Below are 27,816 nucleotides of genomic sequence, written 5' to 3'. Positions count from 1 at the left end.
CACACACACACACACACACACACACACACACACACACACACACACACACACACACCTGGAGGGGGCAAGGTGCTCACACACACACACACACACCTGGAGGGGGCAAGGTGCTCACACACACACACACACACACACACACACACACACACACACACTCACACACACACACACACACACACACACACACACACACACACACACACACACATACACACACACTCACAGACACACACACACACACACACACACACACTCACACACACACACACACACACACACACACACACACACACACACACACACACACTCACACACACACTCACACACACACCTGGAGGGGGCAAGGTGCTCACACACACACACACACACACACACACACACACACACTCACAGACACACAGACATACACACACACACACACACACACAGACACACACACACACACACACACACACACACACACACAGACACACACACACACAGACACACACACACACACACACACACACAGACACACACACTCACACACACACACACACAAAAAATGAAAACGGCAAAATGGGAAACGTGTCCCTGCGTCTGTACTGATCGATCAGCTGTATTGATCAGCTGTATTGATTAGCTGTATTGATATTGATCAGCTGTATTGATCAGCTGTATTGATCAGGCTTGTGTCTGCTGGTCGTCATGACAACAGGTGCAGATCCAGGACAAGAAAATGGATCTGAAAAACGTCCAATCAAAATGCGGATCCATGGCCAACATCAAACACACACCTGGAGGAGGAAACGTAAGTCTGATCAAACCCATCAGCTGATTATTGATCACATCTGTATCTGCTGTCACTCAGACCATCATCACCACACACACACACACACACACACACACACACACACACAGTAGTAATCTGTCTGCCTGCCTGCCTGTCTGTCTGTCTGTCTGTCTGCCTGTCTGTCTGTCTGCCTGTCTGCCTGCCTGTCTGTCTGTCTGCAGGTTCAGATTGTTAATAAGAAGTTGGATCTGAGCAGTGTGACATCAAAATGCGGTTCTAAGGAGAACATCCACCACAAACCAGGTCAGAGAGAACATCTGCATCCACATGTTTCATATTTAATGTTTTATTTTGTATTGAACTTTATGTTTGATCTGCAGGTGGAGGGAAGGTGGAGATCAAATCAGAGAAGGTGGAGTTCAAAGACACTCAGGCCAAAGTGGGTTCTCTGGAGAACGTGAGCCATACGGCCGGGGGAGGGAAGAAGAAGGTAGAACCTATTAGAACACATGAAACCCATTAGAAACCCATTAGAACCCCATTAGAAACCCTATGTGAATCCATTAGAACCCCATTAGAAACCCCATTAGAACCCCATTAGAAACCCCATTAGAAACCCATTAGAACCCCATTAGAAACCTCATGTGAATCCATTAGAACCCCATTAGAACCCCATTAGAAACCCCATTAGAACCCCATTAGAAACCCCATTAGAACCTATTAGAACCCCATTAGAAACCCCATTAGAAACCCATTAGAACCCCATTAGAAACCCCATGTGAATCCATTAGAACCCCATTAGAAACCCCATTAGAAACCCATTAGAACCCCATTAGAAACCCCATGTGAATCCATTAGAACCCCATTAGAAACCCCATTAGAACCCCATGTGAATCCATTAGAACCCCATTAGAAACCCCATTAGAAACTCTATGTGAATCCATTAGAACCCCATTAGAAACCCCATTAGAACCCCATTAGAACCCCATTAGAAACCCCATGTGAATCCATTAGAACCCCATTAGAACCCCATTAGAACCCCGTTAGAAACCCCATTAGAACCCCATTAGAAACCCCATTAGAAACCCATTAGAAACCCCATTAGAAACCCATTAGAACCCCATTAGAAACCCCATGTGAATCCATTAGAACCCCATTAGAACCCCATTAGAAACCCCATTAGAACCCCATTAGAAACCCCATTAGAAACCCATTAGAACCCCATTAGAAACCCCATGTGAATCCATTAGAACCCCATTAGAAACCCTATGTGAATCCATTAGAACCCCATTAGAAACCCTATGTGAATCCATTAGAAACCCCATTAGAACCCCATTAGAAACCCCATTAGAAACCCATTAGAACCCCATTAGAAACCCCATTAGAAACCCATTAGAACCCCATTAGAAACCCCATGTGAATCCATTAGAACCCCATTAGAAACCCCATTAGAACCCCATTAGAAACCCCATTAGAAACCCATTAGAACCCCATTAGAAACCCCATGTTAATCCATTAGAACCCCATTAGAACCCCATTAGAACCCCATTAAAAACCCCATTAGAAACCCCATGTGAATCCATTAGAACCCCATTAGAACCCCATGTGAACCCCATTAGAACCCCATTAGAAACCCCATTAGAAACCCATTAGAACCCCATTAGAAACCCCATGTGAATCCATTAGAACCCCATTAGAAACCCCATTAGAACCCCATTAGAAACCCCATTAGAAACCCCATGTGAATCCATTAGAACCCCATTAGAACTCCATTAGAACCCCATGTGAACCCATTAGAAAGCGTCGTGGCAGCGGTGCTGAGCAGTGTATTGATCAGGTGTGTTTGTGTCTGATCAGGTGATCAATAACCCTGATCAGCGCTTCCTGCCCTCCCAGGTCGAGAGTCACAAGCTGAACTTCAAGGAAGCGGCTCGAGCTCGAACCGACCACGGCGCCGACATCGTCGTCCGCTCTGGCTCCGCCCACTCCGGCTCCGCCCACTCCTCCCCCCAGCATGTCAGCAACGCCTCCTCCTGTGCCAGCCTCAATGCAGGTGAAGCTCCGCCCCTCGACGCGCTGAGCGACCAGGTGAGAGACGGCGTAAAGGTAAAGGTCAGCGTCTGGGCTGTGATTGGCTGAGATCCTGACTGTGTGACCTTTGAACTTCCTTGTCTTCCTGTCAGGTCTCCTCCTCCCTCACCGAACAAGGCCTGTGATTGGATCAGACCCCCAGTGGTTACCATGGAAACTGACAGAAGAGAAAAAAGCAGTGAAGAAAAAACACATCGTCCTTCCTTCTTTTCCTTTATCTCTCTCTCTCTCTCACACACACACCTGCTCTCAAACACACACACACACACACACACACACACACACACACACCTGCTCTCAAACACACATACACACACACACACACACACACACATCTGCTCTCAAACACACACACACACACACACACACACACACACACACCTGCTCTCAAACACACACACACACACACACACACACACACACACACCTGCTCTCAAACACACACACACACACACACACATCTGCTCTCAAACACACATACACACCCTCTCTCTCACACACACACCTGCTCTCAAACACACACACACACACACACACACACACCTGCTCTCAAACACACACACACACACACACACACACACACAAACTCTCTCTCACACACACACAAACACAGAAATTCTTGTAGTCCCGCCCCTCCTGTGCTTTCTGAATGCTGATTGGCTCTCTCTCGCTGTACTGAATGAATGACTTCCTGTTAGCAGAACATTTCCCAGAATGCAGTTTGTTGGTCCCTCAGCTGTTCACCTTCACCTGCTTTGTTCCAATAAAGTTTGACTTGAATCCGGCCGCCGTGTCTCATTGAGAAGCTCCGCCCCCTGACCAGGAAGAACATTTCCCACAATTCATTCTGTTGGTTCTGCAGGTTCTGTTTCTCACGTCTGTTAAAACGCTGCCCACCTGACGGGTTCACACCTGGAGCACAGGGAAACTTGATGTGAGGTGTGTACCCGCAGGTGGTGAACACACACACACACACACACACACACACACACACACACACACACACACACACACAGTGTGTTCTGTCTGACATCGTGCAGGAACAGCTCAGATGTTTTCTTTTCGGTTCTCACCTGATGAACTGGACCTCCCAACAGTTTCCATGCCCAGGTGAGTGTGTGCAGGGTGGAACCTTTCTGCAGCGGACTGTAAGGAACCTTCAGGAACCTTCAGGAACCTTCAGGAACCGACTGGTTCTACTACCAATATTAGAAATAACCCAGATTCTTGGCCGTGTGCTTCTCTTTGCTCCAAACTGCCACCTCAGGTTCAGTTTGTGATAAATGTCTTTTATCATGGTAGCAACTCATGTCACTGTAACAGCCGTTAGTTGCCATGGTAACTCATGTCACTGTAACCCCCGTTGGTCGCCATGGTAACTCATGTCACTGTAACCCCCGTTGGTCGCCATGGTAACAATCACACAAGGCATGCCCTGCGTTCCAATACTCACACTGCCATACTGTTTAGCAGGGAAAAAGAATCAGCATGCATACTGCATACTACACTGCATATTACACTGCATACTGCATACTACACTGCATACTACACTGCATACTGCATACTACACTGCATACTACACTGCATACTACACTGCATATTACACTGCATACTGCATACTACACTGCATACTACACTGCATACTGCATACTACACTGCATACTACACTGCATACTGCATACTACACTGCATACTTCACTGCATACTTGGTAAGGGCAGCTGCAGTACACACTAAAAGTACAAAGTGGAAGTATGTATGCGAGTATAAGTATAAGTATGCGATTTGGAAGGCAGGGATGCAGTTCCATGTGGCCTGTATGGATCAGCTGACAGTCTAAACTCTGAAAGCTGATTGGCTGGTTCCCGTCACAATAAAAGAGCAGAGAAGAAGAGGTGGGCGGGGTTTAAATGTTTTATTGATTCATTACCATACCGATGATAAAAAGAACATAAAAAACATTGCTGTCAGAACTCGATGACACAGGAACAGGAAGGAGGAGGGGCGGGGCTACGGGGCGAGCAGCAGTCTGTCATTTCTCTTCTTTGTCAGCCAATCATGGAACAGGGTGGGAGGCCGGGGGCGGAGCTAAACTGAAGAAGACGTCACACCTCAGCTACTTCCTGTCAGAACGTCGCCCGGCGACAGGAAGTCATACCAGGGGGAGGGGCTTAGAGAGAAGGCTGTGGTTGGTTAGCGCTGGGGGTGGGAGGATTAGAGGAGTCTGGGGCGGGGCTGGGGGGGGGGGCGGGGCTAGAGGACGTCGTCACTCTCGGCCGTCTGTAATTGGGTGTCATCTGCGTCTGTCATACTGCTCTCCTGACTGTCCTCCACCTCTGCTGCTGAGAGACAGGAGAGAGAGAGACAGGTGAGACAGACAGGTAACAGACAGGTGAGACAGACAGGTAACAGACAGATGAGACAGACAGGTAACAGACAGATGAGACAGACAGGTAACAGACAGGTGAGACAGACAGGTAACAGACAGATGAGACAGACAGGTAACAGACAGGTGAGACAGACAGGTAACAGACAGGTGAGACAGACAGGTAACAGACAGATGAGACAGACGGGTAACAGACAGGTGAGACAGACAGGTAACAGACAGATGAGACAGACAGGTAACAGACAGGTGAGACAGACAGGTAACAGACAGGTGAGACAGACAGGTAACAGACAGTCTGAGCTCGACGCTCCTGACCTCACGAATCTCAGAACCCCACTTTCTCTAACAAGCCTGACCTCTGACCTCTGACAGGCCTGACCTCTGACCTCTAACAGGCCTGACCTCTGACCTCTGACAGGCCTGACCTCTGACCTCTGACAGGCCTGACCTCTGACCTCTAACAGGCCTGACCTCTGACCTCTAACAGGCCTGACCTCTGACCTCTGACCTTGCTGTGTTGGGGTCTCTTGCATGTCTTTGGCTGAATAACGTCCACAGAAATCAACAAATCTGATGATGTCACAAACCTCCACGATTCAAACGAACCAGGAAGTGACTGTTACATCACAGATTCAGTCTGGACCATGTGACTGACACACACCTGACACACACCTACACCAACCCGACTTCACCTGCTGGACAACACTGACTTCTGTCTGTCTGTCTGTGTCTGTCTGTGTCTGTCTGTCAGTGTCTGCCTGTCTGTCTGCCTGTCTGTGTCTGTCAGTGTCTGTCTGTCTGTGTCTGCCTGTCTGTCTGTCTGTCTGTGTCTGTCAGTGTCTGCCTGTCTGTCTGTCAGTGTCTGCCTGTCTGTGTCTGCCTGTCTGTCTGTCAGTGTCTGTCTGTCTGTCAGTGTCTGCCTGTCTGTCTGTCTGTCTGTCTGTCAGTGTCTGCCTGTCTGTCTGTCTGTGTCTGCCTGTCTGTGTCTGCCTGTCTGTCTGTCAGTGTCTGTCTGTCTGTCTGTGTCTGCCTGTCTGTCTGTCCGTCCTGTCTGTCTGTCTGTCAGTGTCTGCCTGTCTGTCTGCCTGTCTGTCTGTCTGTCAGTGTCTGCCTGTCTGTCTGTCTGTCTGTGTCTGCCTGTCTGTCTGTCTGTCTGCCTGCCTGTCTGTCTGTCCGTCCTGTCTGTCTGTCTGTCTGTCAGTGTCTGCCTGTCTGTCTGTCTGTCTGTGTCTGCCTGTCTGTCTGTCAGTGTCTGTCTGTCTGTCTGTGTCTGCCTGTCTGTCTGTCAGTGTCTGCCTGTCTGTCTGTCCGTCCTGTCTGTCTGTCTGTCAGTGTCTGCCTGTCTGTCTGCCTGTCTGTCTGTCTGTCAGTGTCTGCCTGTGTCTGCCTGTCTGTCTGTCAGTGTCTGCCTGTCTGTCTGTCCGTCCTGTCTGTCAGTGTCTGCCTGTCTGTCTGCCTGTCTGTCTGTCTGTCAGTGTCTGCCTGTCTGTCTGTCAGTGTCTGCCTGCCTGTCTGTCTGTCTGTCTGTGTCTGACGGTCTGTCAGTGTCTGCCTGTCTGTCTGTCTGTCTGTGTCTGCCTGTCTGTCAGTGTCTGCCTGTCTGTCTGTCTGTCTGTGTCTGCCTGTCTGTCAGTGTCTGCCTGTCTGTCTGTCTGTCTGTCTGTCAGTGTCTGCCTGTCTGTCTGTCTGTGTCTGCCTGTCTGTCTGTCAGTGTCTGCCTGTCTGTCTGTCTGTCCGTCCTGCCTGTCTGTGTCTGTCTGCCTGTCTGTCAGTGTCTGCCTGTCTGTCTGTCCGTCCTGCCTGTCTGTGTCTGTCTGCCTGTCTGTCTGTCCGTCCTGCCTGTCTGTCTGTCCGTCCTGCCTGCCTGTCTGTCTGTCTGTCTGTGTCTGTCTGTCAGTGTCTGCCTGTCCGTCCTGTCTGTCTGCCTGTCTGCCTGTCTGTGTGTCGTCCTGGCTCACCTTCATCCTCCGGCAGGTATCTCTTGTCTATGGCTTCTTTGATCTGGTTGTTGGCTCCTTTGGGGTCGAGGTCCATCGCCCAGCTGAAGTTCATCAGCGCCAGGTGAGTCTGACCCAGCTTCTTATAGACCTGAGAGACAGACAGGCAGAGAGACAGACAGGCAGAGAGACAGACAGGCAGCTTGGTGTTAGGACAGGACAAACCACACGGACTGCATCTTTAACAAATCAAGAGGAATTTCGGGTTGTGATTTGTCAGACTGCATGAGCAGGATAGCCAATAAGAACCCGGCATGACATATGACATCATGAATGTCAACACTGCACTGGATTTTAAGGGTAAAAGGTCAAAGGTCAGAGTCACCTTTCCTATCAGGAAGTAAACCAGAGACTCTTTGGGGACGATCTGCTTCAACTCCTCCAGCTCCTGCAGAGCAGCCTGAGAGACAGACAGGTGGACAAAGACAGACAGATCAGTAACTACTGGACAGCGCTCAGAGACCAGTGCCTTGCTCAAAGGCACTGACAGGAGAATTAACCCAATTGCATGTTCAATGTGACACAGTTACTAAATAACATGACACCACTGCTAAATAACATGTCATGGCAGCTCGCTCTGTTCAGACAAAAAAAAACAAAACTCAAGTTGAGGACCCAGACTCTGCAAAACTGCTGACTGACTGACTCCAGGTGAGACAGGTGAGACAGGTGAGACAGGTGCTCCACCTGGAGAGGGAAGCAGCTGACCGCTCGTTAGCAACAGCACATGGTGGGAGGTGGTGAGTTTAGGGGGTTAACTCTGTGATTATTAATGTTGTGATTATTAATGTTATTAATTAGGTGTGTACATGAGTCACATGTGCACACCTGTGATCACAGGTACAGGCTGCTGGACGAGGACAGACTCATCCTGGAAGACCAACCTGACCTGAGTCTTGTCACAGCCTGAGGCACGTGATGGGCAGCCTCACCTGCCTCACCTGCCTCACCTGCGCACGCAGCTGATGTTGTGGAATGTGTCGGTGCACGCAGAGGGCTGCAATTCTACTGACCTTTTTTTTTTTTTTTTTTTTTTTTTTTTTAGCAGTGATGGAGACTTCATGTAAAACACAGACCTGAGGGCCGTCAGGGGCAATAACCCTGAAATAATGCAGAACTGCACCAACTCTCTCCTGTCTAAAGACGAGTGTCACTAATAAAATGATGCTGTTATTCCTCTGGATTACCACACCACTGTTCAAAACTCATCACGTGTTCACAAACCTGTTCATGGCTGCTATATTAACATGAACAATATTAACAGACTGATACCTTGTACTTGTCGTTAGCAAACAGGATGGAGGCGCGATGGAACTTGCAAAGTGGGTTTTTTGGGTCGATCCCAATCGCCCTGTTCAAAGTCTCCAGAGCCGCATCAGACTTCTTCAGCGCATGCTGCACCTGCACACACATCAGGTAACAGCAATACATTTCATGTGTTTTTTTTGTGTTAAAACATTCCCAGTGATTAACACAGCACAATGCAGACAAGAGCACACATACAATAGTCATTTGCCAGTTGATCAAAATATTGACTCAGCAGTTCTTACCAATGAAAAATACCACATGCTAACGTCACTATATGGACAAAAGTCCTGCTCCACCTCCACCTGCACCACCTCCACGTTCCCCCTGCAGGAGCGTCTCTGAGCTCCATCCTGAACCCAGAGGCTTTAATGTGGAGTTGGTCCTTTGCAGCAGAACAGCTCTGACAGTTGATTTCGTTGCTAACACACCTGTCATTACCAGTGGGTGGTTTATTTGTAACAGGAGGAACGGCCCAATGGGAGCACTGAACTGCTCCCACACCTCTAAACCACACATTAAAGAGGAAGTGGCATTAGCAAAGGAAAAGCTGCACGCTAACGTACCACTCCGATGTGGCACAGCAGGACGGAGCTCTGAGGGTTGATGCTCAGGGCTTTCTTGAAGTGGATTTCTGCCAGGTTGAACTTCTCCTGCTTGTAGTAGATCATCCCCAGACCATACCTGTATACATTACAACACTAGATTAGAAATTATGTGTGTAGAAATATGGTAAGTTTTCAAGCTGAAAATGTTAGCTATGTATATGTTACTTAACTTCCATATGCTGTAATGCCTGGTTGTGTTACACAGAGCACATAACAATTTAAAGACCTGACTGAACAGACCATCCCAGTGATTCTGCAGACCTGTGTTGAAAAGATCGATCCTCCGATTTTGAATCGATCTTCATTTAAATTCCCATGGATCGATCTGTACGCCCAAAGATCGAGCTTTTAATATATTTATATAAATGCTGTTTTTATCTGGAATATGAACGTATGTCTGGGGGAAATTACATGGAGGGAGCAAATCTGGGTGGCACAGCCCCTCCAGTCTCACCTGCACCTGGACCACCAAGAAAAACCATTCCACACCTGCCCCGGCACCGTACGAGTCCAACAGGCAGAGAAACTCTCCAGCTGCAGCAGCACACTGACATAGATTGTGTAACAAAGTGAAGAGGTGCCACTCCGCTCTATTTTTACTGGCTAACAGCAGCACACTGGCTTAGCTTGTCTATTCAGAGAAGAGGTATCACTTTGGCTTATTTTTTTGACTTATCTGTGTTATCACAGGCATACTCCTGCTACTTCATTGGTAGTTGAATAGTTAGGTCTGTTTGATAAGTAATTTACATTTTTAAAACAAATAATAATTTAACATATTGTTAAATTATATTTGAGTATATTTGAGTCATGCTTACTGGTAAACATCTACTCCTTCAAGATAATTTATTATGTTCTACAACTCATAAACATACACTAACACAACATACCAAGTGTTTGAGCATCATATCTCCTCTGGGCTACAAAAGGCCATTTTAATTATCAATACCTATATTAATCTGTTGTCAAATGACACAATATAATACAAGTATTAATGTGTTGCATAACTAGACAGGCATGTAATTCAGAAACAGCTCAAAATGCTTTTTAATAAAACGAACCAAATCAATATCGGATCGAATCGAATCGTGATAATCGATTCTGAATCTTGTGAATTGGAATCGAATCGATTCTTGAAATTTGAATCAATACCCAGCGCTACTTCTCCATGTCCAGAGGTTCCTCTCCTTCACGTTCCTCTGCTCTCCTCCCAGAGCGAGCAGTGGGCTTTCAGAGCTGCCACATCACTCCTCCTCCCTTTCCTCCATTCATTCCACTACGATATGAACATGAACTTTCAGAGCCTTCACACTTTTCAGGACTTTTTCCAATTGGGGTGGAGTGGGAAAAAAACACTCCTCAACAACGAACAGAGCGAAACAAAGTCCTCAGCGCTCTTCAGGACTTTGTTGGCTACAGAAGCAGAACATTATGAGGCGAATGTTTCAACCAAAAACTCACATTTTGATTCTATGTGGTGAAATCTTCCCCCGTATGATAGAAATTGCAGTAAGCAGCTCAAACATTCAGAATCACTGGGCTGGTCCTTTACAGATGAAGGTCCTCAGGCTGGAGCCTGGCCACTGTTGGTCTATAAGGGTCAAAGGTTCCCACCAATCACAGTGGGAGTCTGTGACCCGTAAGTGACAACTCAACACAAACAAGCTAACAGGCTGAGCTCCTGATCAGCTGATATCCAAACTGGCTGTTCATGTAGCATCTGGTACTGAAACAGTGGCATGTTGTGTACAGTATAAATATATATTTGACATGTCTGGTATACGGTGTGTTTTACTATGTACTGTAGTTTCTGTAGTGACTCTCCACCTGGTGTTAACATGCGTCTGGAATATGTTTAATACAGATTACATGTCCATCTGCTGTTAATCTGCATGTCCAGTGTCCACACCATGATCCGATCACACTGAAGAGCACATGTCACTTCCTGTCAGGGGCGGGGCTTCTGTATTAATGTTTTTCCTTACAGCAGTCTGACTGGGAAATAACCCTGCCTGCCTGAATGTTGGCTAGCTTAAAGTCCCTGTCCAGTCGTTCATGCAGCCCCTCACCAGCTGGTCACCAGAGCTCTGCTCACACAACCAAAGGTCCCGTCCCGTGACACTTGTGAAAACTATTTGATAATCTGATCATGTAAAACAAATTTTTTTCAGTGAATATCTTAATAAAACTAATCCTGTTCATATGAAGCAGGCATTTCGCTCATGACAGGGAAAGTGCCCCGTCTGCTGACAGGAGCCGGGCTCCTCAGGTTTATGACATGAACCTGACTTGTTTGGATCTGGATTTTTAAGCATGTCCTGAGCACACGGCATTTTCAAAGTGGAAAAACTCAGCCATGGAGACGAGTGATTTAGCTGCTGATATGCCCTGTAGCTTAAGAAAACATGTTAACAAGTCCCTACTTCCAGCCCTAATCTTCTGGAGGAGACAAAAGTTGTCAAAGTGAGTCCGAACCCAACAGGACCCTCTGGAGTATCTGGCTCAAATATCGGATCATAATGCATCCTCACTGCATCTTGGGTGATTCATGTATTTATTATGGTATTTCAACTGTATTTTTATGTGGTCAACCTCTATTTATATCAAATGTCTTCAAAATGTTTCATTTTCCTGATCCCAAAGTTGACTTTGAAAAAGCTGAGTACAGCATTTGAAGTAATTCTGTCCTTATATCAAGAGATTGCAGCACTGATCTGATGTTTAAATATAAATTTCCTCACTGTGAATCCTAGTGCCTTCACAGAATGGGCCTGGCCTCCAGCATTGCTGCTTAGAGCTTTGTACTGGCTGCTAAGCAACACACCTGACTGGGTGAACACCTGTAAGTATTGCCAAATTCCAAGTTGTTTTTTTCAGGTACTTTCACTTGAATAATTCACTTGATTTCTTGCAAAAACACAAGTAAACAGTAACCGATAAATCACCAAAACCTTAGTAAAACGTTTCTGGAAAATTACCAGAAAAAAACATTAAAATATTAACAAAAAAATCAATACATTTATATTCATAATGATTAAAATCCTATATTGAAAGGTCAGATCAGTTTTTCTGGATCAAATCAGTGTGTTGTGAAATTAGTCCTCATTTTGCTGAGGAAGCCCACACTCAGGTGAGCAGCAGGTGGAGAGGGAGTGTCTGAGTACTGCACCATGCGTTGTAGTGTCTGGTGTTCACTCGGATGGCGTTGCGGAAGCAGGCGAGCGCTCGGTCCAGTTCCTCTGTCAGAACAAACTCGTGACCCAACAGAGTGTAGGCGTAGGCAAAACCTGGATCCACCTGGGCGACACACAGAGAAGGGTATCCCACAATGCTCTGCTTTACTCCAGCTGGTGGAAGTTAACAGAACGATGGCTAATATATGTGAGCTGAGGAAGCAGCGTTTTGTTTCAGAAACACAAAGAGACTCAACACTTTCAGCTGCAGTGTTTTTTTGGTTTTCATGTCCCGTGACGCTGCAGCTGCAGTGTCAGGTCAGATTTTCTCCTCTGGCCAGGAAACAGAAGTTAAACATTTAGTCAGTACAGGTAGATCTGCTTCCACTGCTAAACCAATCAGCATTAAGCATTCATGCATGACCTGAGCTAGGGCTACAACACAGACTAACACAGACTAAATACTATTTCAAACTCTTTAGCTATACTCTACTGACTAACCCCACCCCCTGGTATCCATGGTAACAATAGCATACCTGGATGGCTCTTTGGAAGAACTTGATGGCGATGTCGTGCTCCCTCTGCAGGCTGAAACAGTTTCCTGCTACACACCAGGCCTGGAGAGACAGACAGGCAGAGCGACAGGTGAAGAGTGTAGCTTTGACAGTCTGGCTGTACGTTCTGCAGCATGGGTCTACTTTCTTACCTCAGGACAGTTCTTGTCCATGTCGGTCAGGTCTTTGGCCAGAGCAGACAGCGCCACGTCTTTCTGCAGGTGCCACAGCGTGGTGGAGTAAATCTCCATCCCTTCAACTCTGTAGGACTCGATACGACGAACTTCACTGAACATTCGCTCTGCCTGAGGACAAAGTTATCAGGTGTTGTTATGAACCTGAATCCAGACCACACATCACTTTGTGCCTGACAGTCTGGAGGGCAGAGGTCACTGATCAAAGTGATTGATGTTTAGAGGCCATATACGGCCGATCAAACGTACACGTGTGTGTGTGTTACCTGTGTGTGTGTTACCTGTGTGTACTCTGCCAGCTCGAAGTAAGCCCTGCCGATGTGTGTGAGCACCCAGCCTGTGTTGTAGTGTTGGGGCGGCAGAGAGCTCAGTATGCTGACGGCTTCTCTGCAGTTATAGGAGCACAGCGCCTGGTAACCACGGCCCAGTTCCCGTAGCAACGCCATCACACTGTCTACAGACACACACACACACACACACACACACAGAGCACAGTAAACTAGTATTACTACTGCTGCCACTGCTGCAGTAGTAATACTAGCAGCAGTAGCACTGTGTACCTGCGGCCGCCCTCTGGTACTGGGGCAGCTTGGCGTCCGGGATGCTGGGGATGCTGGGATCCAGGCGCAGGATGTCCAGGCTCTCGTTCAGGTTGCTGCTGTTGGACGTCTTGGCAGATTTACATTTAGTTTTCCTGTTGGGAATCTTCGTAGGAAACTTCATCTTCAACTTCTTACTGTTCTCCTGCAGAGAGACAGACAGGCAGAGGGAGAGACAGACAGGCAGAGGGAGAGACAGACGGATAAGAAAGCTTTGGAGATTTAAACCTTGAATTGTTATGAAAAATAATGCATTAGTACTGTGATTAACTGTAGCAGTAGTGTAATAATGCAGTACCTTTGCCATAGTACTACAGTGACACAGTACCTTTGTAGTAATAATACAGTAACTGTATTAATGTAGTAATAATACAGTAACTAACTTTTAATGTCCTGTTTCATCATCTTATTGTCCTTTTAGCTTCTTTTTATTCATGGTTTATGTATGTTTTCTTGTGTTGCTTTGATATTGTTTTATGTTGTAAAGCACTTTGATGGCCTTGTTGCTGAAATGTACACATAAACTTGCCTTGCCATACCTTTGCAGTAATATTACAGTAATGCAGTACCTTTGCAGTAGAGCTGGCACTAGTGAACAGTCTGGAACTTCTTCTGGGCTGAACATTGGGAGGTGCAGACAGACTGGGACTGAGGACCTGAGGGGAGCCACTGAGAGACAGACAGGTGATCAGCCAGACAAGCTGCCAGGAAACTGGCACAAAAACCTTTCTGGGATTCAGAATGACCTCAAAGTCATTTCTGGAACAATAATAACATTAATAATGATAATCTACATGACGCTGTCTGAGATAAGACTGTGGTGATTGGAGGCTGGTCCCAGAGCAGTTACTTCAGTTAAACAGGAGAAAAAAAAAGAATAAAGATAAAACACAACAAGACTCCTCACATCCTCCTGCCTCTTAGAACTGAACAATGTAGAAAAAACTTCAAACAAACAAATAAAAGAATAAAACAGTAAAAGCAGAAACATGGTCCTAAATTAAATCAACAGAAACATCATAAGATCTGCTTCCTGTCTCTGAGTGACTCTGAGCCCCGACACCAACAGCAGCTCCGTCTGGGCTCAGGTCACAAAGCTCCACCTCAAACAGACTGTGGACCAACAGAGCTGCAAACACCTGAGACAAAGCTCCGCCCTCTGACTGGCTCTGTGCTTACCTGGTGTGAGGGGCAGAGCTCTGTGATTGGTTGAAAGGGATTGGTAGAACCTCTCTGCTGTTTCCACTCTGACTGAAGACAGACTTCGACTGACTGATCCTGGAGACAGTCTGAGAGACAGACAGGTCAGGAGAGAGGACAGACAGGTGAGGAAAGAGAGAGAGACAGACGGGTTAGGGTCGTCTGTGTCCTGAGGCTCCACCTGCTGGGACAGGTGCAACACCTGAGCCACAGGAGAGTGTCATCTCAGTCCACATCCGGAGGCCACCGCTTCTCCTTGACAGGTTTGGGACATCCCATAATGAAGTGACACCTGTTACCAGGCAACAGCTGCTGGCCAGCCTGGTGGTTAATCTGTGTGTGTGTGTGTGTGTGTGTGTGTGTGTGTGTGTGTGTACCTTCTTGCTGGGTGCAGTCGGCTGTGTTTCCATGGTAGCAGAGTAGTTCTGTAGATATGAGGGGTCTCCAGGGCTGGGCTCCAGGGGCAGGATACCAAAACTACAAACAACAACGACACACACACACACACACACACACACACACAAAGTGTTGCATCACTCTTGAACTGAGCTCAAAATGAGCGAGCAAACTGCTTGACTTCCTGTCTCGTGTCGTGGGCGTGGCGGCGGCGGCGGCGGCCCTCAGGTGGGTTTCGTTTAGCTGCTGGCTGATACGGCGGCAGGTGACGTCACCTTGAATACACCGCAGCAGCGTGGACACTCAGCCCAAACCCAGCAGTATGTGAGTGTGTGTGTGTGAGTGTGTGTGTGTGTACCTGGGTGTTAGCGGGCTGAGTGCAGCTGGACCCCCCAGTAAGCTCCGCCCACTCTTAGGTTTGTTCTGTTTGGCCAGCAGGGAGCCAGCTGATCCAATGGAGACGGTGTTGGACAGCAGGGAGCCGGTATCCGGGGAGATGAGGGAGGAGTCAATGTAGGAAACGGACGAATCAGACGTCAGCTTTCCGTTGGATGATTCTAGATTCAGACGATTCAGCTCCTGAAGACAAAACATTCTAGAATCAGAAATCATCAATCTGATTATCAGACTGAGCAATCTGATGATCAGAGTGTGTGTTTGATTTTCATACCAGTGTGTCCTGTGGAGTCTCCATCAGTGCAGTGTCCAGGCGGTGGGAGGAGTTTTGGGCGGGGCTAACAGGAGGAGGGGGCGGGGCTACAGAGAAGTTCTGAAGAGAAGACAACCTGAAGACCTGATCTGGGTCTGGTTTCTCTCCTGGGAACAAACATCATCACCATCATCATCATCATCATCATCATCACCATCATCACCATCACCATCATCACCACCATCATCACCATCACCATCATCATCATCATCATCACCATTATCATCATCATCACCATCATCATCACCATCATCATCACCATCATCATCATCATCACCATCATCATCATCACCATCATCATCATCACCATCATCACCATCATCATCACCATCATCATCATCATCACCACCATCATCACCACCATCATCATCATCACCATCATCACCATCACCATCATCATCACCATCATCATCATCATCACCACCATCATCATCATCACCATCATCACCATCACCATCATCATCATCATCATCAATATTATTTATGCTGCTGTCTGAGGACCTGTCAGAGCAACACAGTGTGTGTGTGTATGTGTGTGTGTGTGTGTGTGTGTGTGTGTGTGTGTGTGTGTGTGTGTGTGTTACCTAGGTGACAGAGGTTCTGGAAAGGTGACCAGAGGAATGGGTTCAGAGATAAACTCCTCTGGAAACACTCGGCACCTTTAGCAACACGATCTGTCTTACTGCTCAGAGAGACAGACAGGAGAGAGAGGAGGGAGACGGACAGACAGGAGAGACAGACAGGAGAGAGAGACAGACAAGAGAAACGGAGATGGGAGAGAGAGACAGGTCATGTGATGTTTTAGTGAAATCAGCAGCACAGCGCAGCTCGTTTCACTCTTTTCCTCGTCTTTCTACATATCAGGGTCTTAATTTTCAAACGTTTTTAAATTTAGTGTCATTTAGAATCGGATCTCAGTTTAGGGGGTCGAGACCTGAACTGAACATGGATTTGAAACCCCTGAGAGAGTCAGTGTGTTCCAGTAAATGAGGCTCAGGCTCAGTGTGTACCAGTAAATGTGTCCCAGCAGTGACAGGGTGAAGGAGGCGGAGTCTCCAAACTCAGTGATGATGTCATCTTGACTCTTCTGCTTATTTAGCACTCCTCCAATCAGAACCTGCTCTCCCTCTGCAAGCCTGACAGACAGGTAGACAGACAAATTAGCACAAAATAAAAACAAAACAAATGAAGACTTTGAAAATACTTCAATAAATACTAAATATCTCACTAAATATATGTGTATCTATGTACATACAGATCTACAAGGGCGTTACCAACACGCAGGGCTGCCAAGGACCACACATTTTCCTCGTCAACAGAGGCTGTTAGTGGACTAGTCATCGCATGTTTATGGTGTTCATTTCATTATTAAGATATATATTTTTGGTAGCATCAGAAAATGGTTTGAGTTCCGGGGCAGAGAAACGGTGTTATAACTTTGCCACATTACAGAGAGAGACACAAAACTGTAATAATGAGCCCGTACAATCTAAACTTTACAAGGTGCTCATTAAACACAGTGGAGAAGCCTGTTGGTCCTCCTCACTGATCACACTCCTGTTTACATCTCCAGTGAATTACACGACGGCAAATTGATCTATGGGACCTGTTAGAAGACCCTTCAGGACCTGCTGTGTGTGTGTGTGTGTGTGTGTGTGTGTGTGTGTGTGTGTGTGTGTGGTCTTACTTGCTGAGCTCGACACAGCACTTGGCGAGCAGGAATCGAATGTGCGGCGTGGAGCAGCTGTGAGCCTTCAGCAGCCGATACGCCTTGTAGGGCTTCCCTGACCGGTAATAACATGTAGCCAGCAGGTAGAGGGCCTCCTCCGAGTGCACTGAGACACAGACAGGCAGACAGACAGGTCACTGACAGACAGGTAATAACATGTAGCCAGCAGGTAGAGGGCCTCCTCCGAGTGCACTGAGACACAGACAGGCAGACAGACAGGTCACTGACAGACAGGTAATAACATGTAGCCAGCAGGTAGAGGGCCTCCTCCGAGTGCACTGAGACAGACAGGCAGACAGACAGGTCACTGACAGACAGGTAATAACATGTAGCCAGCAGGTAGAGGGCCTCCTCCGAGTGCACTGAGACAGACAGGCAGACAGACAGGTCACTGACAGACAGGTAATAACATGTAGCCAGCAGGTAGAGGGCCTCCTCCGAGTGCACTGAGACAGACAGGTAGACAGACAGGTCACTGACAGACAGGTAATAACATGTAGCCAGCAGGTAGAGGGCCTCCTCCGAGTGCACTGAGACACAGACAGGCAGACAGACAGGTCACTGACAGACAGGTAATAACATGTAGCCAACAGGTAGAGGGCCTCCTCCGAGTGCACTGAGACAGACAGGCAGACAGACAGGTCACTGACAGACAGGTAATAACATGTAGCCAGCAGGTAAAGGGCCTCCTCCAAGTGCACTGAGACACAGACAGGCAGACAGACAGGTCACTGACAGACAGGTAATAACATGTAGCCAGCAGGTAGAGGGCCTCCTCCGAGTGCACTGAGACACAGACAGGCAGACAGACAGGTCACTGACAGACAGGTAATAACATGTAGCCAGCAGGTAAAGGGCCTCCTCCAAGTGCACTGAGACACAGACAGGCAGACAGACAGGTCACTGACAGACAGACAGGAGTAACTGTCTCACCCTCTGCGTAGAGCCTCTCAGCGAGGAAGACAGCATCCAGGTAGGCGTAGTGGTTCAGAGCCTGCCACACTGCAGCCTGCACACACACACACACACACACACACACACACACACACACACACAGATTGATTGATTTGATTTATTGGTCCCCGAGGGGAAATTCGTCTTCACTGACTGTACATGACAAGAGAATATCACGTCACAAACATACAACAACAAAAACAATACCACATAACAGTACCAACATAACAATACCACATAACAGTACCAACATAACAATACCACATAACAGTACATTCCTGACGTTGCATAAATAGCAACAGCAGTGGTGGACAGACATATGAGCGCGGCTTGCTGTTCAGGGCAGCATTCACAGTTAAATGAATGGGACAGCTGTGGAGCGGGAGATTTGTGATGAGTTTTTCTGAGGTGTGCCTCCTAGAGCTGTGTTGAAAAGATCGATCCTCCGATTTTGAATCGATCTTCATCTAAATTCCCATGGATCGATCTGTGCGCCGAAAGATCGATCTTTTAATATATATATAAATGCTGTTTTTGTGTGGAATATGAACGTATGTCTAGGGAAAATTACATGGAGGGAAGCAAATCTGGGTGGCACAACCGCTCCAGTGGTTTCACCTGCACCACCAAGAAAAAACATTACAACACCTGCACCGGCACCGCACGAGTCCAAAACGCAGAGAAACTCTCCGGGCTACCGCAGCGCACTGACATAGATTGCGTACAAAGTGAAGAGTTCCCACTCTGTGCTATTTTTACTGGCTAACAGCAGCACACTGGCTTAGCTTGTCTATTCAGAGAAGAGGTATCACTTCGGCTTATTTTTCAAACCATGTTATCACATGCATACTACAGCTCATTCATTGGTAGCTGAATTGTTAGCTCTGTTTGATAAGTAATTTACATTTTTAAAACAAATAATAATTTAACATATTGTTAAATTATTTGACTCACGCTTACTGGTAACCATCTACTCCTGCAAGATAATTTATTATGTTCTACAACTCATAAACATACACTAACACAACATACCAAGTCTGGGCAACAAAAGGTGGTCCTAGCCTTTTTTACCAGTCTTACAGCCATTTTAATTATCAATACCTATATTAATCTGTTGTCAAATGACACAATATAATAATAGTATTAATGTCTTGCATAACTAGACAGGCATGTAACTCAGTAACAGCTCAAAATGCTTTTTAATAAAACTAACCAAATCAATATCGGATCGAATCGGATCGGCAATATCAGATCGAATCGAATCGAATCGGATCGAATCGTGATAATCGATTCTGAATCTTGTGAATCGGAATCGAATCGATTCTTGAAATCTGAAACGATACCCAGCACTAGTGCCTCCAGGTGTTAGAGTTAGGGTTGTCCTCATGTGGTCATTTGCAAAGTGTTTCATGTTTTCATTCAGAGGACGGTGTCTCGTTGTTTTTCTTGTGGTCTTTGGAGGAAACATCTGAACTTCTGGATCTGGGGTCCAGTCAACACACGTGTCCCATGACACAGGACCGTATGTGGGACATGTTGGATGAGTCCACAGGTGGTGGCTGTGTCGAAGCCTGGCGGGCTTCACATCAGCTGACCGTCACCACTGACCCCGGCTCTGCCAAATCACCCAAAATATTCAACACATCACCTTCAGGTGTCAACCTGCCAGACATGAGGCTCACCACTGGAGTTACACCTCAGCCCTCTAGGTAACATGTTTGAGTTCACCTAGAATCACAGGTGTACTATAAAGCTACAAGGCCAGGTGTGTGTGACATCACTTTATTATTCATAAATGTGAGGTGGCAGAGCGTTTTTTCCGTATACTGAAGTAACAAAGACAACTGATACAGAAATAATTTGAATAGAAATAATTTATTGAGCCTATATAAGTATGTTGGACCCCCAGGTGGTGAGGAGCCACACCACCTGATGCAGGAGCCAGGCTGACCTCACTCTCAAAGCTGCATCTGATTGGCTGCTTGTCACTGAACAGCAGCCGACAGTGGTTGTGCTGTGGTTGACCACAGTTTGAGACGCACATGAACCACAGACTGGCTGTGTTTTAGTCTGAGATGCAATCACTGGTTGAGTACACACACACACACACACACACACACACACACACACAAAAACAGTTGTGTGTACACGTGATTAAGGCGTGTTTCCTCCCAACACCAAACAAGCGCAGCATGGCAGCACTTCAGATGATGAAGGAAGGGTGACGAAGGTTGGAGGACAAAAGCGTCATGGCGTGTTGGCACCGTGCCAAGAGGAAGTCGTGTGAGCAGGGAGATCCACTGAGCATGGCCACCAACATGAAGCAGCGTCACCCTGAGCCTGCTGTGCCAGTGACCGTGCAACACCTCCTCACAGGATCAGGCCGGGCTGAAGCGATTAGCAAATCTATTGGATGTTGACAGCTGCAGACTCCTCAGCAGAGTCTGAGGCCAAACTCCGCTGTGGAGAACAAAGGCTTTAAAAATATGACGAGTGCTGGAGCCACGTTACGAAATCCCCTCGCACACCCACTTCAATACGAAGATCATGCCATAATTATAAAACAGGAAAAGAAAACAACTGTAGAGGAGTTATCCATGGCATCCTCGGCTGGCCTCACCACAGAAAGCTGACAGTGACCGCTCGCCCCCTCGCCGCAGAGTGGGCGCAGACACGCCCCCTGGTGGGTTAGGGTTAGGGGTCATAGTGCAGGAGCTGACAGGAGCAGCAGAGGGGAAGCAAAATCCTGGTCACCTGGATAATACTGAAAACCGAGTTCATGCAGCGAATGAGGCTGGACTGGGCTGCACGTGACCAGCTCAGCTTCTCCAAAGGGAACCAGTGAACCAGACGCACTGCCTCCTTGGAAAGGTCAGAAAGGTGGTTTCCTATTTCCACTGCAGCACAACAGCAGCTCATGTGCTTAAGACCAGGCAAGAGCTGCTACAGCTGCCTCCCCATAAGCTCATACATGATGGCAAAAAAAGTTTAACGGATCAAATCATTGTTTGTGCAAGGCCTCAGAGAAGTCTACCACAAAAGAAGTCGGCCATGGAGGAGCTTTCTAAGGAGACTTTAGGGAGCGAGTCCACAGACAAGACGGCGTTGGCTGACACCATCCAAACAGAGGCAGCATCCTCCCAGGAGGCAAGCGGCATTTCACTAGAATGGTGGAAAAGCGGTGCATGTAGATACCGTCATAACGCATTTTTAATTCAGTTTGTGTTTAAAGGAAGAAAGTATAATGCCTCAAATTGCACTTTTTTTTTATACATCAGCATCTTAAGCTTAATGTTGTCTTCATTTCATGGGTAAAATTTCCTGAAGCACTTTACAAAAAAATGCAATCAAGGTTATTTGTCTTGTTATCTTTGTATTTGTTGTTGATGTTGATCTGAAAAATGATCCGATCCGGGACTCAAAAACATGATACGACCTGAAAATCTGCCTGCTGAGTCTGCTGGAGACTTCAGACTTCTGCAGTTTGGCACTTACATTTCCTGAGTTCCAGATGTGAAGCATCACTGCCTGCAGCGCTCTTCTGACAACATTTTCGACCTCACTATCTGGTTATTACTGCATATTTCCCATGTTTTTACGTCTGTTCACACTGATACAGGCAAACAAAACAGCAGTTTAGTAAAAAGTGAGAATATTAACCAAAAATAGGCTAAACAGGCCAAAATAAATTTACATTTTGTCATCTGAAAGTCTGCTCCCCACAGTGTCTGCATAAAACACTGTGGCCCTTGGACACATGTGGCTGATGACCTGTGGACTGATGCTGTTTAACAGCTGATACACACAACTGACCTGTTTACATGTTAGTGGTAACCAACTCAACTGTGTGTGTGTGTGTGTGTGTGTGTGTGTGTGTTGTTGTTGTTAATTAAGACACCAGTTCCCGTGTCACCAGTGTTAAGCAGCTGATTATAACAGCAGCCTGCTTGTATTTGACTGTTAAGCAGATGTCATGTTTTCTGCCTGATGTTGTTCAGCCGTGTCTGGTTAGCTCCGGAGTGCTAACGAGCAGCTAGCTGTTAGCTTGCGTTAGCAGCAAGCCCAGCTGGAGGCTAGCACGGTTAGCCCCTATGGTTAGCCCGGGTCCAGCACCGTGACACCCCGGCCCGCCGCTCCGCCGCTCCTCCGAGACGACATCAACACTTTTTATATTTTCTTACAGAGTTCAGGACTGAACCGGCCGCCGGGAGGCTCGCCGCGGCGCCACCTGCCGGCTGCCCGGGCTCCTCAGCGTTAGCCTCGCTAGCTGTTAGCCTCGCTAGCTGTGGTGTTAGCCTCGCTAGCTGTTAGCCTCGCTAGCTGTTAGCCTCGCTAGCTGTGTCGTCAGGCCGAGCTCCGGTCACACTGTGACGGCTCGGTGTCCCGGTGACCCAGAGACACACAGCAGCACCTCCAACTGACAACAGGTCAACACTGTCCCCTGGTACATTCAACACACACACACACACACACACACACACACACACACACACACACACACACACACACACACACACAGTCAAACTCGCTGTAAAAGTTGTAATTTCATCCCAAAAGGCGCATGTTGGCGTAAGGGATGAACCCCGAAGGCCGGAGCTGCTTTAAGTGCCCGCAGTGAGGTCAGGGTTAGGCTCTGCTCAGGCTGTGATCTGAGTTTAGAGCAAGGCGACATGAAACTGATGTGTTTTTGACACGGAGGCTGGCGTCCCGCCGGCCCCGCACACTGCGCTGATCCCCGGCTCTGTCCGAGCCGCCGTTAGCTGGAGAGCTAGCTCCATGTGAGCGCCTGGTGCTGTCGCCTGGTGCGGCAGCAGCCCCGCCGGCCCCGGGGCTCCGGCAGCGCCGCTTCACGCTGATAAACACGGGAGGCAGGTCCGCGTCGGAGCGGCTAGCGGCCCGCGGCTAGCGGCGGGCTGCGGGGCCTGCGGCGGACAGGCTCTCACACAGCGGGCTGGAGGAGCTGCTCCGCCCGGAACTCAGACCTCAGCTCGGCTTTAAAAACGCGTCGCGTCCCGCACATGACAGCAGAGTGAGCGGACAGGTTTACCTGGACAGGTTCCTGCAGCACCGTCATCCCGCCGCGACCGTCCGTCCGCTTTCCTCTGGATTTCTCGGGTCTTTCTTCACCTCGGCCTCGGCAGCCGGACGCACGAAGATTTGAACTCGCCGACCGTTAGGAGCCGAGCGAAGCCGAACATCCCTGAGCGAAATAGGAGGAGCAGCGCGCCCCCTGCCGGCGGGGCGAGGTTACGCCGCCATGTCGCCCCCTGCCGGCGGGGCGAGGTTACGCCGCCATGTCGCCCCCTGCCGGCGGGGCGAGGTTAGGCCGCCATGTCGCCCCCTGCCGGCGGGGCGAGGTTACGCCGCCATGTCGCCCCCTGCCGGCGGGGCGAGGTTACGCCGCCATGTCGCCCCCTGCCGGCGGGGCGAGGTTATGCCGCCATGTCGCCCCCTGCCGGCGGGGCGAGGTTATGCCGCCATGTCGCCCCCTGCCGGCGGGGCGAGGTTAGGCCGCCATGTCGCCCCCTGCCGGCGGGGCGAGGTTAGGCCGCCATGTCGCCCCCTGCCGGCGGGGCGAGGTTAGGCCGCCATGTCGCCCCCTGCCGGCGACTGCGCGTCACTGACCTCAAACATTCCTTAACATGTTTATGACAGAAGGTAAACACTAATTTAAATTAAACAAACAAAGAAAAAATAAAAATATAAAACAGAATAAATGTAGAACTTTTATATTTACTTCTAAACAGATACATGCAATATGGAATTTTGTGCCATAAATAAATAAAAAGATTTTTAAATACCATTTATTTAGTTTTTCCTTCTCATTTGGAGTGATTTGCTTGATGTGATGTGAGTCATCATGGTTCAGCAAACCCAAGTTCAGAGATTTAAACCCAAATTACATTATTTTAGTGTTAATGCTTGGGAAAGATGCCTTTTCTATGTTTGTTATTGTAATATGTTTAAATATATCAATTTAATGTCATATAATAATGTGTGTAAATATAATTCAGCATAATATTGTTATATTATTGTATTTACTCACATTATGTTACCGTGTTATATAGATCATATTTCCATATTATCATGTTTTCAGTTCTCACCTGTTTCACCTTAATCTTTAACTGTTTATTAGACTTCATCTATGATTATTGATATACAATGTAATTAATACCTTGTAAATAAAGACCACCAAGACAGTGGTGCCCCCTGAGATGAGATGAGATGAGTATTTTATTGATCCTTCACAGGAAATTAAATTACATTGTTGCAGCAGCACACATTCATACATGAATAAATAAATCTAAAAACATACATGCAGACCTTAAAAGAAAGTGCTTATGCATAGAAAACCTAGCCCAAATGCTCATTAAAAAGTTTGCTGCTGGTTGTACCATCCAAGCATTACTTTGAAAAGGCTTTTCCTCACAAAGCAGGAGTTTTTTTTTTTTTTTTTTTTTTTTTTTTTTTTTTGCAGATATAATATGACGATACCAAAAAGGTGATCTGTTGGTTCAGGTTCTGCTGAACAAAATCAACATTCATCTGAATCACTAGTACCCCAGATCTTTAGCATTTTTCCTCTAGCCAGAAAATGATAAATTATCTTTAATTGAAAATACCTTGTGCATGCATTGGTGGTCATTTTATATATAAGACAAAAAATTGTTTCCAGGGTAAAGGACAATCAAAAATATCCTCCTATTTAAAACAGAAGGGGCAAATATTACCTGTTAATACAGCTGCCATTTATCTGAAACAGCAGCCTTGTGATAATCCTGTTAACAAAGTTAAGTTATTAGCTAAATTAAGTTTTTGTTCAAACTGTTTTAAATGGCTGTCAACACAGTATCTTTGCAATTTTGAAACTGCAGTCAGTGTTCAAATGATCATAGAGATGATTTCATTTATTTCAGGATTGCTACACTGAGATTATTATAACAAGCAACTGAATGTATTTTGGATATAGAAAAACTGTCCATGATCTTTTTGTGTATCAGAGTCAAAAGGTGCCAGCAGCTCCTCAGCATGAAGCCTGGAGGCAAGACTCTGCCATGACGTGGAGAAATAAATTAATATCAAATAATCGCTGGATATCCTTACCAATCCAGGTCTGTCAAGGAAGCAAGTGAAGACATCCAAGCCTGAAGATGCTGCATCGTGAACCAGCTGCTGCCTGGACTGGAGGGTGGTCAGGGTTAGGGTTAGGGGTCAGGGGTCAGGGGTCAGGGGTTAGGGGTCGGGGGTCAGGGGTCGGGGGTCAGGGGTCAGGGGTTAGGGGTCGGGGGTCAGGGGTCGGGGGTCGGGGGTCAGGGGTTAGGGGTTAAAGGTTGGGTTATGGTTAGTTTCCATCCCTTTGTGGAACTTTTATGTATTTTAGGACTCATGTTCTTCCTTTGCCAGCATTTTCTGCATGCATTTAAATAAAATAATCAGGTTAGCTTTCTGCACAATTTTTCTGGCCAAATGTCCTTAAAATAAAGTAATTAATGGTCAGTTTGAGCTAATATTCATTATCTTAACAGAATAAATGTCAGGAGAAGATATTAATGCATCTTCGGTTATTAAAGAGAACCTGAGATACAGAACAGTTTTTTTTTTTATTTGTATGATGGAGAGAACACCTAAAATTTTAGATATCACAATAAAACTAACTCTTCTCTATAAAACTAAATGTGATGAATGCAATAAACACAAATGAAATAAACAGGCAATAAATCAACACCAAATCAAATTTTGGTGGTTTGGGGATCAACTATGAAAACAAGTCAACCATGAGGCTGGATCTATCTTCGTCTGTGTCATCATCATCATCATCATCATCATCATCATCATCATCATCATGGCCTGTGTTCATGTTCCACCACACACACACACACACACACACACACACACACATGTCCAGCAGAGACTGTGTGGATTATTATTAATATCATTATCAATAATAACAGATCACCTTTTAACGACTTTATTAATCAGTATTTACAAAGAGTTTAATGGAAAGAAATACAACAAGCAAGAAAAATGAGAAAATATCAAGGAAACACAAAACAAACTACAAACAAAAGTGAAGAGCCAATCAGAAAACACGCTCATGTTTATTTGTTTATTTGTTTGTTTGTTTGTTTCATTTTCAGATGCTGAGTGGAGACCCAAACTGTCATACTGCTGCTGACCAGCAGGGGCTGCCAGAGAGGGAGTGCACACACACACACACACACACACACACACACACACACACACACACAGGTTTTTATTCCTTGTTTTAAATGAAAACAGGAAAATGGCCTGAAATTTGGCAACAAAATAAGTCATGAAAATTAATTAAACAAAAGTTTATAGTATCGAACTTATAATTAGCATATAATTATAATTATAATTGCATACTATATATATATAGAGAGAGAGATATATGTATAAAATTATATTTATAAATCTAGTTTTTAGACAAGTTGTTTTTGGGGATAATTCTCTCCTCTGGGCTTAAAGGTTCAAATCAGCAGTTTGATCAATGATGTGACCTCGAGAAAAATAACTGATTCGAAAAATGACAAGAAAATTAAATTTGTTTAAAAAATTAAATGAAGAAAGAAAGACATAAAAACACACAAAAAAAGAATCAGGGCAAACTGTCTCAGACGTCACGGGAAAAAATTAGAACCTTTTTATTGGATGAAAAGACTGAAAGTTACAGGGAAATGTGTAAAATATTAGAAAAACAAGGGAACTTAAAGAAATGTAACAAACACAAAGGAAATAAAAATAAAAAAATTAATTTAAAAAAATAACATCACTGGCAGACTCGAGCAGAAAGTAGATCCAACATGACCGGATCTACTTTCTGCTCAGTTTCGTGTTTGAGCCTCGTGGTGCCCCGCCCACACGGTTTTTGTGTGTGTGTGTGTGTGTGTGTGTGTGTGTGTGTGTGTGTGTGTCTGTGTGTGTGTGTGTGTGTGTGTGTGTGTTTCAGCAAATCAGCATCAAACAAAACCAGAGTCTGGGCTTTGTTTGTTTTTTGTTTTTTGTTTGTTTGTTTCTTGACAACCTGTTGCCTAGCAACAAGTGACTCAAACAACAAATCTGACCACACCACTACTGCTCTTACTGACACTATGGTTACTATGGTTACTATGGTTACTATGGTTACCAG

General features: G+C 46.5%; 2 protein-coding genes across 3 annotated transcripts in view; one reads left to right on the top strand and one right to left on the bottom strand.

Moving 5' to 3' along the window:
* maptb (microtubule-associated protein tau b) overlaps nt 1-3,080 on the top strand; it is a 13,678-nt gene extending 10,598 nt beyond the window's left edge. Inside the window, 5 exon segments of the mRNA XM_030057800.1 lie at nt 698-790; nt 994-1,075; nt 1,153-1,262; nt 2,630-2,860; nt 2,956-3,080. Coding sequence (XP_029913660.1) covers nt 698-790; nt 994-1,075; nt 1,153-1,262; nt 2,630-2,860; nt 2,956-2,988 — 549 coding nt within the window. The 3' untranslated portion in view covers nt 2,989-3,080.
* A 1,677-nt stretch (nt 3,081-4,757) lies between these two features.
* cdc27 (cell division cycle 27) lies at nt 4,758-23,868 on the bottom strand. 2 transcript variants are annotated; one of them, XM_030057762.1, is made up of 20 exons: nt 23,713-23,868; nt 18,645-18,720; nt 17,670-17,817; nt 16,993-17,118; nt 16,567-16,664; nt 15,944-16,089; nt 15,632-15,852; nt 15,255-15,354; nt 14,857-14,966; nt 14,247-14,346; nt 13,639-13,822; nt 13,360-13,532; nt 13,037-13,189; nt 12,867-12,947; nt 12,327-12,454; nt 9,116-9,233; nt 8,517-8,645; nt 7,570-7,644; nt 7,206-7,335; nt 4,758-5,203 (listed from the first exon to the last, which is right to left on the bottom strand). In XM_030057762.1, the coding sequence occupies exons 1-20, from the start codon at nt 23,737-23,739 to the stop codon at nt 5,115-5,117; spliced, it is 2,412 nt and encodes an 803-aa protein (XP_029913622.1). In that variant the 5' UTR covers nt 23,740-23,868; the 3' UTR covers nt 4,758-5,114. The 2 variants fall into 2 exon arrangements, with proteins under 2 accessions (XP_029913622.1, XP_029913623.1); XM_030057763.1 differs by having other exon boundaries at nt 5,050-5,200.
* Nucleotides 23,869-27,816: the final 3,948 nt, after the last annotated feature.

Source organism: Myripristis murdjan, chromosome 8 (genome assembly GCF_902150065.1).
Source record: "Myripristis murdjan chromosome 8, fMyrMur1.1, whole genome shotgun sequence".
Lineage (NCBI taxonomy): Eukaryota > Metazoa > Chordata > Actinopteri > Holocentriformes > Holocentridae > Myripristis > Myripristis murdjan.
This window is presented reverse-complemented; position numbering and strand designations above follow the sequence as displayed.